The following is a 19240-nucleotide window of genomic DNA, read 5'->3' on the forward strand; positions in this document are numbered from 1 at the left end:
GCTTAGCTTGACGTTAAAATTCGTAGCGACTACGATAAAAGTCGTAAAGGTTGGCATCTCTGCTACAGTAGTATACCAGACATCGGTACACACATGCATTCCGATACAAGAACATGTTTTGGCAGTACTGGCATTTCAACAGCCCCTCCCCCCGTCCCTGAAAAAAATTCGTCGGTCCGCCTGTGACCATTATGATAAAAAGCCAGAGCATACATATACTTGTTGCTAAAAAGGTTGGGAAAGTTCTCAGTACTGTTAAAATAAAAAGGCTTTTGGGCTTGCAACGCTCCTGTAATCGTTCATCTGTCGGTCGGAGTGAGTGTGTGAGTTGGTTATATTCCTTGAAAAAAAACATTACAAAATACCAGATATGACACCAGGATCATCAAATACTGCCACATGTCGCAAAGCCATAGACGACCTGGCCACTCGTGACATAGGTTGTAGCATTAGAGATATTCAGGAAAAATGGTAACCTTGAATGATGTTGGCCTTGGTAATGTGGTACATTGACCTAGCTTTATTAATTTTGATGCAAAATATGCACTTGCTGATATAAGTACATCACGAATGTTAATCATGTGCCGACTGTTAATCTAGAAGTCGTGAATAAATAAGGACACAACAACCTTTCGGATACTTTATTCATACAATCAGAGTCATGCTCACACAGAACTGTCTTTAAATATACTTATAAATGATAAATGATTAACGTTTTAATCAGCACATTACTTTCAGTGCATGATTAGTGCCCAGTGATACCACATGTAGCTAAGAAACGTAGCTATTAAATGGGAGACTGTAGGCAGATGTCAAAAAGACACTTTTCATTGTGCTGGGTTTGGGAATAATTCGATGGAGGGCATACAGTATTTGTACATTTCAACCTTTGGGGTACAATATGCAACCCAGCTTCATTTCATACTGGTATGTAAGCAAATCACATCTAATTCTTTTTAATTCTATATATTAACAGTCTAGAAGTCTAGATACACAAACTGCATGTACTGGTGTACTCCTCAAAACTAAAATTATCTGGGAGACTATAGACACAGATTATTGCTGCTGTAACAATTTGAGGAAGGAATTAGTTGATGTAATAAAGAAAAAACATGACCTCGACAATCGGCATAACCACAGGGGCATAGCTACCATTACAGAAAAAAGGTAAAAAAGGGGCTTACACATGATTGTTTATAAAACGTTTGGACAAGTCCTTGATACCATCTAAATATAAAGGTTTGCTGCCTATGGACTTGCACAAAAACTTGGCTTGCTAAGCGCCTGCACAAAGTAATACAGAAAATAACCCACACATTAACCATGTTCCAAGCAGGTGTATCTTCTGCATATGTAACCTCATGACTTAGTAGTCTATGCAACTGAGTGCCAAATGAGGTTTATTTGCAACTGGTAAGTCTCTGAATCGCTATGGACCATTGCAAGCTGGGATTGTCAGCTTTGTATACCAGGGCCCTATCTCTGGCACTGGTTCACATTGCCCTTCATCCGACCCATCCAGTCCCCGAGTTAAAATAGCTGCAGCTCCTGGTAACTATGTATACAAAGGATCACTTCTACAAGTACATCCTAAACAACTGCAATGTATTAAATAAACACTTGCCATGCTTACAAGAATTCAACCATTAAACATCACACATCAGTGCATTCACTGTTGCTGTAAATGGGCAATCACTGGGTCATGATAATGGCATTCCATTGTCACTGTTCAGAAGTGCATGGCAGAGTTCGAGTCATGGATGAAGCCTGCCATCACTATATGAATATGTTGACAAAATATATCACATAATTAAGGATGATAAGAGTGTCAGTTAATGTGTAACTTAACATATACCATTAAAAAAAAGTAGGGGATATTCCATTTTCATGTCGAAGCATGTCACTAGCCAATGAAAATACATTTGAGAAAAAGTAATATATATCCATACAGATGAAACATTTCCAGAGAAATGGAATAAATTGTCACATTTTCCCTTAATTTCTCTTCATCTGTTTCCTCCTTGGCATTGTCATTTGCTTTTATCAATCTTGTAAATCCAACATCTGCAACTTTTTTGTGCGCAGGGGTGTGCAGGGGTGTCATATTCATCACTGACAATTTAACCCACAGTCACTGTGCGAGATGTTTTTTGTGATTTAAGACAATCTCCAAATTCTATATATTGGTACCAAAAACCATGACACTAATAATTGTTCATAAATAAACCAACACTCTTTAAACAAATCACTGCACAGACATACCGTTTCATTAATAACATTTGCATGTGACATATATGAAAACAGTTGTAAAGAAGGTATCACAGAAGCAGCTATTCTACATATGAAACAACACATGTTATGTACAGATATGAACAATAACAATGTTACAAATTGGAAACAAATATATTTTTTCTAACAATGCATACAAGAACAGTGCCATGGAATGAACTTGATGTAAATAGTTCCTTACTCTTGTAAAACCAATGCACGTTATTGACTCCTTGTGGTAAGAAAATATATTGTAAAACACCTACCATCATAGGTGGTTCAAGACGGGAGTGCAAGGGTACACATCCACACTGTTTTCCTAAGTGTTTAATAAATAAACATTGAATCTCAGGTGAAACAGGTGAAAATGAAGTGTGCACCCCCCACCCACCATTTCTCAAAAAGCCGTATCTGCTGTTATAGGAAACAATGTCAACAACTCATTATCCACCCTGTAAATTATGACACTTGAGCAAACACAATGTATCACAAAACATTGTAAACTAAAAGTCCCCCAAATTCCAAGACTATTCACTGTGGATTGACACATACTAATATCATGCATAGTGGTACTGTTATGTCGTCAGCAGTGATGATGATATTAAAATCATATAGTGACGTAGAGTCGGAATGATGTCACAAATGAGCAACTCCAGATGCTACCATGGGAACCAGGTATACAAAAAAGTGGATATAAAGGAGTGCATACGGTAAAAGCCATGTAGATCCATGGGTTTACTTTTGTGTTTACAATGTCGATAAACATCACATGTTGGCCATTTTCTGGAGATCACTGACTATTTGCAGCCCAGTAATATTTCTTTTGAAACCACTGGCTATTGTCATTATTTTCACATAAATTCCCGTGTTTCAAATACTTAAAAACACCCAAAATTGGCCGACACATGAGGTTTATCTCCCATATCTAACATATATATACATAGATTATGTTGTAAACTCATGAATAAAAACCTGAGATTTGATAACTGGCATGTTATTCAATATTTGTTGACTGAGTCAATATAGGAAGATTATTAGGGATGATGATGATGATGATGATGATGATGATGATGATGATGATGTGCAGCTGATAGGTCAAGAATATTATTGTATTGTTATATAAACTATGATACAAGTTGTATAAATATCAGTACAATACACATGACTGTTTAAAGAACTTTGTGTCATGAATATATTCTCTATTAAAACTACATAAAAATGATGAGTGGTCAGACTGATTAAAAACCATTTTCTGATCTTCAACAAATGGCATTTGATACTGGTAAACACATATAAGATGATCCACGACCTGACAAATGACCCCAATTTGCATACTTGGGAAGCCCACAGAACGATCCACTTGAAACAAGAGGGAGACAGGTTGTCTGATAAATATTGAGAAGTTCATTTTCCCCGTGCGTTTCACGCATGAATTGTTATAGCACACTCGATTTGGGAACAGGTACAATCCCAACGAATTGAATCAACACAATATACTGAGCAAATATGTTTAGGACCACCGATCCATTTCACGGAGCAAATGGCATTTTCCTGGATTTTTTTTTTACAAAATTGTTGAATATCTAAAATGCTTGTCAATGCCCCAATCATCTATTTGTCTTCGTCTTAACTAAAGGTTAGCGTGGAATATCAGTATCTTTTGCCTGAAATTGCAGTCTTATCATTCGAAGGAATATGCGGTGTTGATTTCATGTCACGGTTAGCATGTATTGCACATGCATAATCGTCAAGCTACCTGTAGCAGCCAAGTGTACTCGCCCAGTTCGTTGTACCGCCTCTCTTGTCACAAATGTGTTTAGTGCGCAGGATCATCCAATATGTGTCGAGCAGTAGGTAGTATGATTACCAGGGGAGATAATCCTGTGAATAGCAACATCTTTTTTTACGACAGATGCAGTACTTTGACACCAGATATGATATCAAGGTAACGTTGAAAATTACTAACATTGTTATTATCTATGATGAAACATCACCTTCATCACAACAACGTTTTATATCCATAGAAATATCTCCCTTGTTTATACACTGGACAAGTTTCTCTTAGGACTTATTACCTACAGGTAGAGCTGGGATGGGTCCAAATGTTTGCCCGGGTACTCCACCCCATATTACCCTATCTGGATACCTGTTATGCTAATTCCTTACATCAAATTTGCAAGAAATGGCAATATATTCTTTAGCATGGAGGCCAACATTTTGAGTTTTTCAATACCTTAACCAAGTATTATATGCAAAAGAAGTGACTGCAAAGAATGTCCAAATCCTAAAGCATGATACAACTAGCATGAACCAGTGTGATTCAGCTGAATAATGGCCAACAACTGTATCAAACAACATGGCACATTTACCCTTAACTGTCCATTTATCAGCAGTTCCAGTGCAATTTTTACAATCCTGAATATACAAGCTGTGCTCTCAGAGAAGACCATATGATACATGATGTCTGACACACTGAACAACTGTCACAAGGCAATAAAAGCAGTAATGATTCTTCTTCATCAGGGATACTCATTAACGATACATAACTAATGATCCAAAGGGCAACCAGGGTCTCTCAATAATCTAATCCTCCTGATAAAGTCTGTAAACAAATAATGTTGTCAGACAAATTCTATAAAACCTCCCATTTGCAAAGTATATGCATGATACTGCTAACAAACATTGTCTATCTACTCTACTTTCAAACCAAGTGTATATTAGTACACTAGCAGTCAGGTGGACAAGGTCTATAGACTCAACTACTTGACATAAAGTGTCTTTGAGGCACCTCAGATGTGAGGCATAGCAGTTTAAGTTATTTCCAGTGATTTGTTCATGAGTCAAGAGACGAGATCATCCATTGCCTCTTTGAAGTTGACAAGACCAATGAGATCTGTGATGCCAAGTTTGGTCTCCACGGTGTGGTAGAAAAACTCTGGTGCCTGATAACAGAAATTGATCATCATGACAACTTTATCATACAATCATTTTAGGTGCAAAATTGTTTAAAACAGTTTGTTATGTATTTTTGAAGCGCAAGTTAATTACCTTTCAGGGCTTCATGTTATCTATATTTGAACATGAAAACACCGGAGATTGTCGTTTAACTTCAAGGCTTTACAAGACAAAAAATATTGAGAATGGATCTTAATATGGTGAGGGTCTTGGACACAAGAAAGTATGGCTGTTTGAATCATTCAAGCAACTTAGAACTGTAGAGTGGATGTTGCAACTGCCATGAGACCCTCTCAACGTCGTAACTTCCAAGGTTTCAAAGGAAAACTGCTGGCGGTAATAGAAGTTTAGTAGCAGTGGGTGTGGTACTGATAGTGGTAGAAGAAGCCACAGGTAGTGGTAGTAGTGGTGGTGGCGGTGGTGGTATTGGTATTGGTAGTCACAGGTAGTGGTAGTCACAGTTAGTGGTAGTGGTAATCACAGGTAGTGGTAGTAATGGTGGTAGTGGTGGTGGTAGTAGTAATACTGTGGTAGTGGTGGTGGTAGTCACAGGTAGTGGTAGTGGTTGTAGGTGTGATAGTGGTGGTGGTGGTAGTGGTAGTGGTGGTGGTGGTGGTAGTGGTGGTGGTGGGGATTGTGGTAGTCACAGGTAGTGGCAGTGGTAGTGGTTGTAGCAGTAGTGGTTGTAGTGGTAGTAGATGTATACATTGTTCAAAGCTTGATCCCGTTCACTCACCTCATATCTTAGGCTTTGTAGAAATGCAACTTCTCGGCCTGTTAATGTCATCAGTTTTGCACTGAAAGAAGGTTAAAAGATATTCAATACTCCCCAAAGCTAAAAGTAAATTTCTGGAGTACTCAATAATACCATGAAGATATACAGTGGAAGCTGTCAAAACTGTCATCTTTCCAATCCAGCAAGTTGTCAACACTGGCATAAAGATAAAGTCCCATTCATGACTTGTACATTTATCATCAGCTCTACCATCCGACACCTTGTATAAACCGGATTATTTCTTCAGTCCCAATGAGTGCCGGTTTAGACAGCTTCCACTGTGATTACACGATGCCATTTAGAAAGTGGTCAAATGCAACATATGTCATATTTGGGATTTCTCTTTCTTAGTAAAGTACAAATTCTAGTACTTTTTTTGGTTGAGTCTCATCTTGGATTCGAACAAGCACCCTCAGAGTCAGGCACCTAATCGCCTGCACACAAAGTCAGCCGTCTAGCCCGCTCAGCCACCGCGACTTCCATGGAATGAAAGTCGGACAACTGGTAGTCTAGACTGCATAATTTGTGTACCCCTCTGATATGTGTAAATTGGCACGACTCCCATGGCCGAAAGCTATGATTACACGATGCCATTTAGAAAAGGGTCAAATGTCATATTTGGGATTTCATTTACTTAGTCTAGTACTTTTGTTGGTCGAGCCCCATCCGGGAATCGAACCAGCACCCTCAGAGTAGTGCAAATTTACACTTCTCAGAAGGGTACACAAACTACGCAGTCTAGACGGGCTAGTGGGCTAGATGGCTGACTTTGTGTGCGGGCGATTAGGTGCCTGACTTTGAGGGTGCGGGTTCGAATCCCAGATGAGACTCAACCCAAAAAAGTACTAGAATTTGTACTTTACTAAGAAAGTCAAATCCCAAATATGACATATGTCGCAGTTTCCACTGTACATTAGTCTCATATACTTATGTAGCAGTCACAATTGGCACCGCACATGGGGATGAGTACCGGTAAACCTGAGAAAAATAAGTTTCAGCACCCTGCTATGCAGCCTAGGGTGTGCCTTCTGTTGATAGGGGACTATGTAGCTGGGCATCCTTACCTTGTCAGCATGAGGATGGGATTAACCACTTCAGTCATTTATGCAAGGTATCCAACTTTGGATCAGAAGGCTGGAATCCCAGCACGGGCAGGATATTTTGTGATAACAACATATATCCTGATATTTTAATTCAAAAACATAAGATCCACTAGAAATGCTGCATATTCTGGACACCTACCCCTTTAAATCATGCTTAGTCAGCCATTTAGCCACATCAGCACTTGTCCACTGTTTGACAAAGTCCGTAGCTGGTTTCATTGCTGGAGAGCGGAAGGCAGCAGTTGTCTTGGTAGCTGCCACTGGCTGTACCAACACAGAACAAAATGATTGAATAACTGTCTGTACCAAATACAGACTGCAGGCAACTTAATAGACAACAAAATGTCTGTAAAATAAAGGTTTGGATGACTTTTAATACAACAGTTTAATAAAGGAGACCCTGCCAAATAAAACACTGTCTACTTTCTCACAGAACTGAAAAATTGCTGACAATATGTCTGCCAGTGTTGAGAGAGTCTGAAATAAGAGGTGGACGTTTTGTTAAATATATGTTCATGGGTCAGAAATTAAACCAACAGCTGATAATTGGGATTCGGTTCACAAAACACTGACAAAAAGAAAAAAAATATGTTTCCTTAAATAAATTTCAAGATTCAAACATTAAACTTATTGTTAGCTTGCATATATTTATCCATATGATGTTGTGCAGGGTACCTCTTGGGATTCTGTGATAGAACTGCTCCCTGAGCAATGCTAGCTGAAAATGTCCACTAACAAGGCTGTGGTGGTCAAGCTCAGTGACATGGCTGACAAGACCATGAACTTATTTAATATGTGTTGCTCATGATGTAAGTCACTGTTTTGCCTGGTCAATATTCAATATATTTACTGCATGCTACAATACAGCTGAACACAGACCTCTCCCCTATGGTGCTACATTCATTCTTTACCTTATGATGTATTAACCCCAATCCTCCCACAATATAATGTTTAGCTGAACATACTTGTGTTTTACGACAGTTAAGACAAAATCAGATTTTAGTCGGGGCTTTGCACTATGATTGTCGTGAGTCTATGTTAAAGTATGAGAATTACGATCATCTTAGCGCTAAGGTTGTCATACATCTGTGTTAAGGTATGAGAATTACGATAATCTTAGCACTAAGATGGTCATAAGTCTATGTTAAGGTATCAGAATTATGATCATCTTAGCACTATGATTGTTGGAAGTCTATGTTAATTATGAGAATTATGATAATCTTAGCACTAAGATTGTACAACTGCCCCATAATCTACAAGTTAACTGCACTTCCCAAATTATACCTATGGTACATCAACCCCCTGAAGGTTTTACAAAGATTCAAAATTTACTCACACAGCAGCTAAAAATTATCCTTTCCTCCATGAGTCATGCATGTTAAGTCCTTTATTACTTTGTGAGGAACAAGAATTTGAGCATGGATACTTAGAACAGTTTATCACAGGTTCCCCTGGGAACAAGGTAATATTCATCATTGTACCTTAATGACTCCAGCGTCCACAACATCGTCTGCCAAACCAGGTTCTCCATCTGTGAGGCTCCTTTCAACCTCCTTCTTCAGGCCATCTACCCTGGAATCAAAGCTGTATTTGCCGCTGAAGTCAAAGAACAGCTTGGAGCCGAGGATCATCCCCAGCCAGCCATCAGGGCGGTACCCCAGTTCCATGACAAGGGGGACGATGGACTTCCTCTGTGAAAACGCATACTCTGCCTCTGTAATAAACATTAGTAAACAGAAATCATATTGTGATCAAACCCTATAATGTATTTAATGCTACCACTTTTAATGAGTAGCAATATTAGGATGCCAGAACCCTTATCTCAAACCTGAAAACATTACCCTATCTAATGGTCTGTTTGGTCTGTTGTTGAACACAGAACTCAGCAATATTCCAGCTATAAGGCTGAACCAGACCATCTAGTGATCAACAGCATGAGCACCAATCTATGCAACTGTGAAGTACCCAATTTACATATCTAGAAGAGTTGAGTATCCAATAAGGATAAGAAACTCTGTGTAAAAGCACTCAATTCTTTTTACTAGTGGGAGTATACAAAATGCTCGTTAGTCCTCATGAAAATGCAATTACTCATGCACAAACAGACATGGGAGTAAATACTCAGTTGCTTGAAAAATTATCTGGAGCTCTGATACTATGAAATCAGCTCTATGATGTCATAACTGTGCCATGACGCCAAAATGCATAACAATCGCAGGGAAGGGTACAGTATAACTGCAGTTAAAAACTTGACCTGTTACTTCTCAGAATGAACAGACAGGAGACTTCACATGTATCAAAGGTTCATAAAAAAGTTCATCAAGAGTTAGGTCCATGTGCATGGCAGGTAGACACCTTGGTCACGATTCATTGCCGGTTTGTGCCATCCTATTTCTACTGGCTCCTGTAGTTTTCTGCGACCATCTCAAAAAGAACTTGCTTTAAATATCAAAGGGCTGGAGAATCATGTGATACAACAATAGAGTGATAAAACTGGTTCAGTTCTAGTTGTAGGTAATTGTGTCTGCTCTACAATCAGGCACACTGTCACAACTGGATTATTTCTTCATATCGAGTGCCTGTTTAGACAGCTTCCACTGTATTCACAAACAACAGTCTGTTACCATGGTTACACAAACTGTGCTTGAAGTACTTTGACTATCACAGACAACTGTGGTGCATTACAATAAGCTTTTGCTATTTTTGTGATCATGTGACCCACCATTTGCAGTACATCAATTTTAATCTGCAAATCGAGTGAAACATGGCAGTTCCACAACATTGACAGATAAGTCAGCAGTGTACAAAACTCACACCCAAATTTTGAACAGCACCAACTTGTTAACTTATCACAAAACCAAGTTTATCAGCTGTTGAGAGACAAGAGCTGTTTGGTTTCAAGAGGTTGTTTGTCTACATGTCAAGTGGACGTAAGGTTTAATTGTCAAAAATATAAAATTGTCACTTTATCAAAGCACCTACAAGAAACTGGTAAGACACATAATAAACCACTCCCACATAAACCACGATTCTAAGTGCCCAAGGTCATCATATTGTTCTTAATCAGTCAAGGAATAGGTGCAAGCAAGAGGGAGATGTGTAGCAGTACTCAACATAAATCTTGGCCAACATATTACCGACATTGATTGTGAGGCTTTTGAACATGCCTAAAATTTCATTTGGGCCCCCATCAATTTTTTTGTAACAATTTATGGTGGTACTAACTGATAACTGACTGCTTCTTCTGTTCCTTGTGTTTCCATCTTGATTGACAGTTTCAATGTCAGTAAGAAGAAGTACTTTTTCTTCATTTATCAGGATGATAAAGTTTTCCAGTGATGCATTTCTAACGGATTTCAGAATTAAATAGAGAAACATTAGTCAATAAAACATAGTGCACCTGCTCTACAGTTGGGGCTGTCCTTGTACCTCCGTGACATTGCTATCAACACCACAGATGCATTCTCGATGGCCTCTGCCATTGCTTGTAGTGTGGAGCCTCCCATGTTGTCAATGTCCATCCACACGTCGTAGCCATTTTGTTTCAGACAGTCCTTCACCTGGATCAGCACCTCCTGATTGGCCCATTGGTAGCTGATCATCAGGTGACCTTTGGCCTTCTTACCTCCAGTTGATTTGCTCTTCGAGGAAGATTCTGAGAGTTCTTTGCCTAATTTAAAGAGAAAAGACACCATGATTGGTACAAACCTCACAAAAGCTGAACAAATGACAGAATGTTTCCATGAACCAAAGCTCTGTCACATGGATTCAATTTATAGGAATCAAAGAATTTTTGCATACACCAAACTTTTGTTGCATGGAACCTGTTTATAGGAATTGATCTCACCTATGTCTGCATACTCCTCAGACTGCAGGAGAATCTCACGAAGGTTCCACAGTAACCCCTGACAAGGCTTTCGAATGTTTTTGTCGGTAGAACTATGATATTTGTCCACCACAGCCTTCATCAGACCCGGCTCGTCCATCACCTTCTGTTTATTGTCTTCATCAAACGCCAGGACCCACATGGACTCGATCGCCTCTGATATGTACAAAGGAGAATATCAACAAGTTCAGACAGAAAACATTAGTCCCTGGTTTGTCTGTTTCAGGCTCCACTGCTTGCATGCTTCACACGTAGAGCTAAAATTATGTTGACTGCACAGCCTACTGACATTCACTCAAACTGCACAAACTATATTCTGAATCCAACTGTCAGTTTCAAATTGATCTTTGCTTTCCATTACTTAATTAATTCAATTATGATAAATGCACTGAATTCTTTCAGCAACCATCAAAAACTTCCTGGATGATACATCAGAAGTTACATTTTAGAACAGTTGTTTCTGAGAAGATTATGTGTCCATTGGGGCGAAATACACTTTGAGAGAAGTATAAAGGGAAAATTTAGGTTAAAATATAAAATATCAAAATGAGAAGAGACTATACAAGTGGGGCCAAACTACAGGCAAAGGTATCACCTTTTGATGGAAAATTGCAGTAATGTCCTCACAAGAATTGTTGAAGCTCAGACCAGGACTAAATTCGAAAATGGACCATTTAGTTTTAACAGTACAAATTACACATGCATCAAAATGCATTGAATTAAAGGTTTGAAATAGCTGTAAAGAAAAGTAACTATGAATAGACAATAGCATATAGAAAGTGGTCAAATGTATCACGTTAAATTTGGGAATACACTTTCTTAACAAAGTACAGATTCTAGTACTTTTGGGGTTGAGCACCATCAAGGATTGCACCATCAGCACTCAAAGTCAGCCACTTTTAAACACGCTCAGCCGCTACGACTTCCCAGGGTATGAAACTCAAAAAATATTTCAGCCAGACCACAGGACTGGTGAAATGTAAAACTTACATCTAGTAGTGCTAATACTAGTACACGTCTAATTTTTACCCCGACCATTATTGGAATGGTGAACTGAGAATCTGCCAGCCCCTGTTGAAAATAACCCGTCCTGGGTGGTTGGGCAGGGTATTTAAAAAACTGGACTAAAAATGGAAGTCAGACAATTGGTAGTCCAGACTGCAGATGTTTTGTGCCCATCTGATAATTGTAAATTGTCACAGCTCTCATGGCTGAAAGCTATAATTACAATGTCATTTAGAAAGTGGTCAAATGCATACTTTATGTTTGTACAACTGTATTTTCCAACATTCTAGCCAGCATGCAACAGTTTGTGAATACATACCTCTCTCTTCCTCCTCATCATCTGATTTGAAGAGCTCCAATAAGAGAGGGAGAGCCCCCTCCTCTACCAGCATTTTCTTGTTGGCGTCATTCCTGGCCAGTCTTCCCACAGCTAAAATATATAAGACTTGTAGCCATCTAATAGTTGAGCATTGTGATGAGAGGTATACAGGGTTTATGTGTCCTCTCTTTGGTTTAATCCACAAACCTGGAGGCTAGTTTTATGAAACTTAAAAAGCGACACATAAAACCCTGGAAACCCTGATTCATATCGCTGCAATGAAGTTGTCTTACCAAATGTTACATAACTCAGTGTGTAAAAACATTATAACAAACTGAAATTCAGTCGTACATTTCACTGACTAAAACATCCAAACCACTGGTTTGCAGCTCCTGGACTGCCATGGATCCATGTTTTTTTCCATGGGGTAGGTTATATATGATTAATGCTGACTTGCAAAGATTTATACTAGACTTGGGTGGTTTATAACGGGCATAGGGCATAGATGGTAATTTGTTCGAGGTTATGTGAACCAATTACATTTGGACGTTCTTACATCAGGTTGGATAATGAAACATTTGCTGAAAGCAGAACAAAATTAAACATACGTAACATCATGGGTACATCAACCCATGGACCCCGAGGGACCAGTGAACAACGTATTTATCTTACCGAACACCTCAATCTTAATTTTGAACTGTTTGAAGCATGGGTATCGCATTGTACACTTCAGTCCACCTATGTGAATCAAATGATTCAAATCTTGCATCTTGCTGTTTTTCCTGCAGGTATTGTCTCTATGAAATCATGATGGTGTAATCCCCCTTCTTCGTATTCACAGGGACTACATTTGAACATTTTGTCAAAATTCATTTATTGGAATACGAGGCAAACCTTTCTGTAGCCATGGCTAGATTTTGCAGACAACACAAGAAAAACAAGTTTAGAGTTATCTCCCTTCAAATGATTTGCATTCGCAAAACATCGCTAATTTCCATGCATCATGTGTGATTCATTGTTAGTCAAGATTAAGAAATACTACCATGAAGTACCGAATAAGTTGCCACTGGCAATGGGGTACACTGAAATGTACCATGCTTGTATGTGAGGTACATTGAAAATAATAGAAGAGCGATTAGCCAATCAGGAATCAACATTTATGTGTGAGGTAATGCAGGATATTAAATGTATGACAATGCTAGAAGCAAGATGTGTAGGACAATGTAGGACAATGCTTGAAGCAGGATATCAAATGTAGGACAATGCTTGAAGCAGGATATTAAATGTAGCACAATGCTTGAAGCAGGATATGAAATGTAGGACAATGCTTGAAGCAGGATATCAAATGTAGGACAATGCTTGAAGCAGGATATTAAATGTAGGACAATGCTTGAAGCAGGGTATTAAATGTAGGACAATGCTTGAATCAGGATATTAAATGTAGGACAATGCTTGAAGCAGGATATTAAATGTAGCACAATGCTTGACGCAGGATATCAAATGTAGCACAATGCTTGAAGCAGGATATTAAATGTAGGACAATGCTTGAAGCAGGATATTAAATGTAGGACAATGCTTGAAGCAGGATATCAAATGTAGGACAATGCTTGAATCAGGATATTAAATGTAGCACAATGCTTGAAGCAGGATATTAAATGTAGCACAATGCTTGACGCAGGATATCAAATGTAGCACAATGCTTGAAGCAGGATATTAAATGTAGGACAATGCTTGAAGCAGGATATTAAATGTAGGACAATGCTTGAAGCAGGATATCAAATGTAGGACAATGCTTGAAGCAGGATATTAAATGTAGGACAATGCTTGAAGCAGGATATCAAATGTAGGACAATGCTTGAAGCAGGATGTTAAATGTAGGACAATGCTTGAAGCAGGAAATGAATAGTTTTAAGACCTTACTTCTTCCCAGCTCTTTGGACGACCAGCCTTTTTCTTTATGTTCTTTATTCTTTAAAGATTTTCTAAAAATCTCTATGAGGAATTTGATTCCCTCCTTGTGAGACTGTAGCAGGTCACTTTCTTTCTCATCCAGGATGTCAGCGAGAGCAGCTATGGTCGACAGGCGGCACAAGTCCAAATTCGAGTCCATGTACAATAAAAGCACTGGGGTGTAGTTGTGACTCTGTAGGTATGGCACGCAGGGATCATACATCCCAATGTTATGTATAATACCAAGCATGGTTTTTATCAGGCGATCATCGTTTGTCTGAAAAGAATTAAGTTCGTGATCATGTGCTTACAAATGTCACATTTAAGGAACCAGTCACTTAACATTAGCGTGGAGGCAGACGGTCTTTAATGGACATTTTTTGACAGAATACTTTTCAGTCAGTTCCACAAAACAAAAACGCTTTTGTAACTCAAATGAAGAATGAATCAATTTTCAGTCTTTATGCAAAGTCCAACATGTCCATTAAACAGTTTGTGATAAATTATGAGGACAAAAAACATTTTTTAAAATTATTTTTAAAAATATTCCCAGCCCACCACCCTGCTGCACAAATATACTTCCACCTTTATAGACTGTTTACAGACACATTCTTGGACTTCATAAAAAGGACACTAAACAAATGTTAGCAAAAGACAGCCTCTAACAGAAGTATAGGCTCTCTCCTATAGGGTGTGTGAACATATGTACATAGTCCTTGGCATGACATCAAGCTGTACAGATCTGTATGTCATATACTCAGGGAACTCATGGGGCAAAAATGTGGTTAAAGCATTTGCTCATCAAAGGTCCATGTTCAATTCCCCACATGGATACAATTGATGAAATATTGCCCAAAGTGACATGAAACCAAGCTCACTCACACACGTATTCAAAATATTACCTCTATCAAAACAGAACCTATAAAAAGTAATTTTGAAACCTTGATCCTGATATAAAAAATTATATTAGTATATTATTACTATGAAGAAACATTACCAATTTAATACAAATGGTACCAAATGATGTTCAAATTACAATTTCCTGGTCTTGATCTCGTTCTTGATGGGCGGGATGCATGTCTTCCAGACTTGAGCGAAAACCTTTCAGAAAACCATCCACTTTACAAATGTTCTCACATAAAGGTGGCACAGCATCCGTGAAGTTGAGCACAGTACTGAGGCCTGTTTTCAAGGGATTGAATATAGCCAAGACCATTTTGCCATCAGAGTCTTTAAATTTCTCCTCTGCCAAAGCCCACAACATAAACTTGCACAAGCAATCAATAAAATTTGTATCAACTAATATTTGTGCCACTTCTTGCCTAAACTGAACAATATCTTGTCTTGATGCTAATTTCATGGAGTAGTAGACCCTTCCCAAAAACAACAGGTGAGATCTGAAAGTGTCTGTTGGAATGTTTTCATCAGTGTATATGTCATTGTTCATAATCATGGAAACTGATTCTTTAGTTTTTTCAATCATTCGTTCATATAGTTTTTTTATCACTTCTAGTGTCAGTTCCTTCTTAGCAATCTTGGTTGCAACGCTTTGACCTTGACTGCTTGTATCTTGACCTTGACTGCTTGCATCTTGTCCTGCACTACTTTGACCTTGACTGCTTGCATCTTGACCTGCAGCATTTTGACCTTGACCTCCAACTTTCTTCTCTTGATCTACAGAATTTTGACCTTGACTGGCATCTTTTGTGTTTTGGTCTGAAATATTTTCACTTTGACCTGGAGTATTCAAAACTACCCCTACAGCCTCTTGATTTTGATCCATGTTTTTTGCAGATTGTGATGAATTCTTTCCGGGCAGATCAATGTTAGTATCCACGGGGGAAGTTTCCTCTTGAGGATGTAATATTTGATTTGTCACCTCTGTGCTCTTCTCTCTGGGTACTTGCTCTGTGATCCTCTGTGAACTACCATTTCCATTAACTTGTTTGTCGCTGGAAATGGTTGACATTTGCCTTGCGAACTGATGAATGGAAGTTTTGGAAGTTCCGCACCCCATGCCAAAACAGATTCTGAGTCCTTTGTCTGATCATCTGCAAATGCAACAGATGAGTTTATTTCACTAGTATAGAATCAGACATCAGTCTGACATAGATGCAATCAGACAATTATGTAAAGGCAAATCAAAGGCCAAGATAAGCTGGATATCCGGGCAAAAATACCCATAGAAAATTTTCAATTACACATTGAAAAATAAATGTTGTGTACCAATTACAAGTTTATAATGTTAGATACAGAAAAGGTTTAAAACATATTCATACAGAATACATTTATAAAAAAAAATTGTTCATATAATAAAAAAACATCAACTACAATTGTGTTGTACTGTCAGTATCGGATGAGTGATTTTGTATGAAATCATTTCCATTATATTCAAGTTGGTTTTGATTTGGTAAGACAGAAGGCAGCAAATACCTGTTTCAACTTTCTCAATGACATATACCTAGGTGAGTAATATCACTGAAATACCCACATATTTGAAAGAAGTGGGTAATCGAAAATGAAATACCCACTCAATATTCACAATGCCCACCCCAAAACAAATACAGTGGGTCCAGTACCTACATGAGCTGGATCTTATCTGGAGCTCTGGTAAATGGGGTGGTTATTTGCCAGTGGCACCTGTCGCTATCTGACTAAACTGGAAGGCAAATCATGTTCTCAAAATTCTACTCTGACTGGTATCCTGGTAGCAGATTATATCTCTCCTAATTGGGAATGTGAACATGAATTAACTGAGCTCAATACAGCATCATAAAGGAGTAAATAAAACAGTCTGAAATATATTACTGATATTACCTGGTTTTGATCTAAGACTTTGCTTATAAGTCATTCTTATAAACAGCCACATGATCCCAATATTCCCTGACGAATAACTGACGTGTGAAATCAGGGTAGTTGTAAGTATCGGGTATTTTCTTCCTCTGCATTGAAGATTAAGTGAAATTGTTTTTCACATCTCATTCAAGATTACATACAAATCCTACGAGTGTTAAAACAGAATAATATAAATGTAGGGCCATTTTGACTATTTTGAGTGGCCATTTCAACTTTTTAGTATGGCCATTTTGACTAGTGGTTTGTGGCCATTTAGGCTTTTCTGTGGCCATTTTGACTTGGCCATTTTGTGGCCATTTTGATGTTTGGCCATTTTGACTTGGACACCATACTTATTACAGTTATTATGCTTATGTAGTGGTAAGTCTGTTAACTTGGTTTACACCATTTCAATGTATACAAAATGGATATTTTTCAGCTACAGTTGCAAAACCACACATGATATTTTTTACAATATAACCAGATCTATGACCAGTGATGGTTAATCACACTTTCGATGCAAAATCAGATGCCCACATGACTAAAAGTAACAAGCAAAAATTCAGCAAAATCTGTCGGCCTCTAGTGACTGACAACATACAAACAGAAAGCAACATGATCACACCACTCCCTCACAGTGCAGAGTGAAAAGTATGACTCACTGTCGAAAACCCATACAAAAACCCCGGATGTGGCGAGTGGCAACAGTTAAACATTTATGGGTAGTAAAATAAATATTTTTAATCATATTAAATAGAAATATCACTTATTTGACTTGCATCATTAAATACCGCTGACATTGGGATATACTTTAATTTATTTCTTGCTGGCTCTTTGAATACAATTTTCCAGATGTTCAGGCCAATGCGAAAATCTGAATTTTCTGCTTACCATCCTACTGCTAATTCATATCATGCTCAGAATTAGAAACATGGCAAAAACATGACATAAACAAAAGTTTAAGTAAGTAATACAGTAATACAACATCTCCAAATTCACTATTAGCATACATTAGAAATAAATTAAAAGCTTCACGTTTTGGGGACTGAACAGACGAAACATGAGGATAAATATATGTTTGCATGTGCACCTAAAATACTTAATTTAAAAGTGCATGTTTTTCGGTGCTACGCGTTTTGTGTCCCTAATAACTGTGCAGAGAACCTTCAATTCCACAAACAGGAACAAGACTAAACGTATGTTGCTGATATCAACAAACGAGTGCATTTAGGTCCTTGCCAAGAGTCTTGGCAGTCTTGCTCACCATCTATGAGACTTCGTCATCTATTTTTTTTTTTCGTGTATCCAAATGTAACTTCCGTCGGTTACATAGTGTGGGTTAAAATTATACACTTGTTTTCCTTCGTTAAAGGTTTTAAAGGGAATCAGCCAAATATGTTGAGGTAGGCATAGACCAACACTTGAAACTCCGTCAATGTGACATTGTTGTTTAACACTGTTTACAGTGGAAACCATACCCGGAAGTATATCAAAGGGAGATAATTCTAATTACATTTTGTTCTTTATTAGGTTTCGGAACTTTGTCCTTTACAACATGAGTTCAAACCTTGTGTGAGATAAGAGCGACGTGCAGAAGTGCATTTCTCTTTCTTTTTTGTCTTCGTTCGTTTAATGTTTTGGTGGTTTGTTTGTTGTTCTTTATCGACACAGCTATATCGTAGTCAGAAAATGTCAAATAGCAAAAGAGCAAACACTGTACAGTATACGTCATGACACTAAGACAGTATGTTCATAAGCGGATCCAGAAAGTTTCAAGAGGGAGGGGGCTTCTTGACTGTCCCATGTCCCTATGTTTACATACTGTGAGTGAGTAGTTTTAAGTTTTACGCCACTTATAGCAATATCACCAGAAATGGGCTTTACACATTGTGCCCATGTAGGAAATCGAACTCTAATAAACCACCATACCCAAGAGGTTACCAAGAAACATGGGTGATCCATTGGTCAAAAGCTGCTCCGAGTTGCCTCCTATGAGCACGTCAGTACAGTTTTCGTCTGCGTCATTTCGGCTCCCACATAAAAATTTAAACCGCCTGCCCTGTTTGAAAAGCTTACATTTTATTTGAAGGAATCTTTAGCAAAGTCATATCCAAAGTTTGATATATGTGGGTAATGTGTTTCAC

General features: G+C 38.2%; 1 protein-coding gene across 1 annotated transcript; it reads right to left on the minus strand.

Annotated features, from left to right (window-relative positions):
* Positions 1 to 5108: 5108 nt before the first annotated feature.
* On the minus strand, positions 5109 to 18587 carry LOC137276827 (uncharacterized). The gene is made up of 10 exons (XM_067808474.1): positions 18361 to 18587; positions 15298 to 16312; positions 14232 to 14538; positions 12312 to 12422; positions 10949 to 11143; positions 10502 to 10771; positions 8583 to 8815; positions 7241 to 7365; positions 5960 to 6020; positions 5109 to 5210 (listed from the first exon to the last, which is right to left on the minus strand). The coding sequence occupies exons 2-10, from the start codon at positions 16276 to 16278 to the stop codon at positions 5109 to 5111; spliced, it is 2385 nt and encodes a 794-aa protein (XP_067664575.1). The 5' UTR covers positions 16279 to 16312; positions 18361 to 18587.
* Positions 18588 to 19240: the final 653 nt, after the last annotated feature.

Source organism: Haliotis asinina, chromosome 3 (assembly GCF_037392515.1).
Source record: "Haliotis asinina isolate JCU_RB_2024 chromosome 3, JCU_Hal_asi_v2, whole genome shotgun sequence".
NCBI classification, from domain to species: domain Eukaryota; kingdom Metazoa; phylum Mollusca; class Gastropoda; order Lepetellida; family Haliotidae; genus Haliotis; species Haliotis asinina.

What these genes read in the sequence shown, in the direction of transcription:
- LOC137276827 (XM_067808474.1), bottom strand. Translation starts at nt 16,278, where the DNA reads ATGGGGTGCGGAACTTCCAAAACTTCCATTCATCAGTTCGCAAGGCAA. An exon ending in GAGATCAAGACCAGGAAATT is followed by an intron (nt 14,539 to 15,297) that starts GTAATTTGAACA and finishes AATTCTTTTCAG; the next exon opens with ACAAACGATGATCGCCTGAT. An exon ending in TGAGGAGTATGCAGACATAG is followed by an intron (nt 10,772 to 10,948) that starts GTGAGATCAATT and finishes TCTTTAAATTAG; the next exon opens with GCAAAGAACTCTCAGAATCT.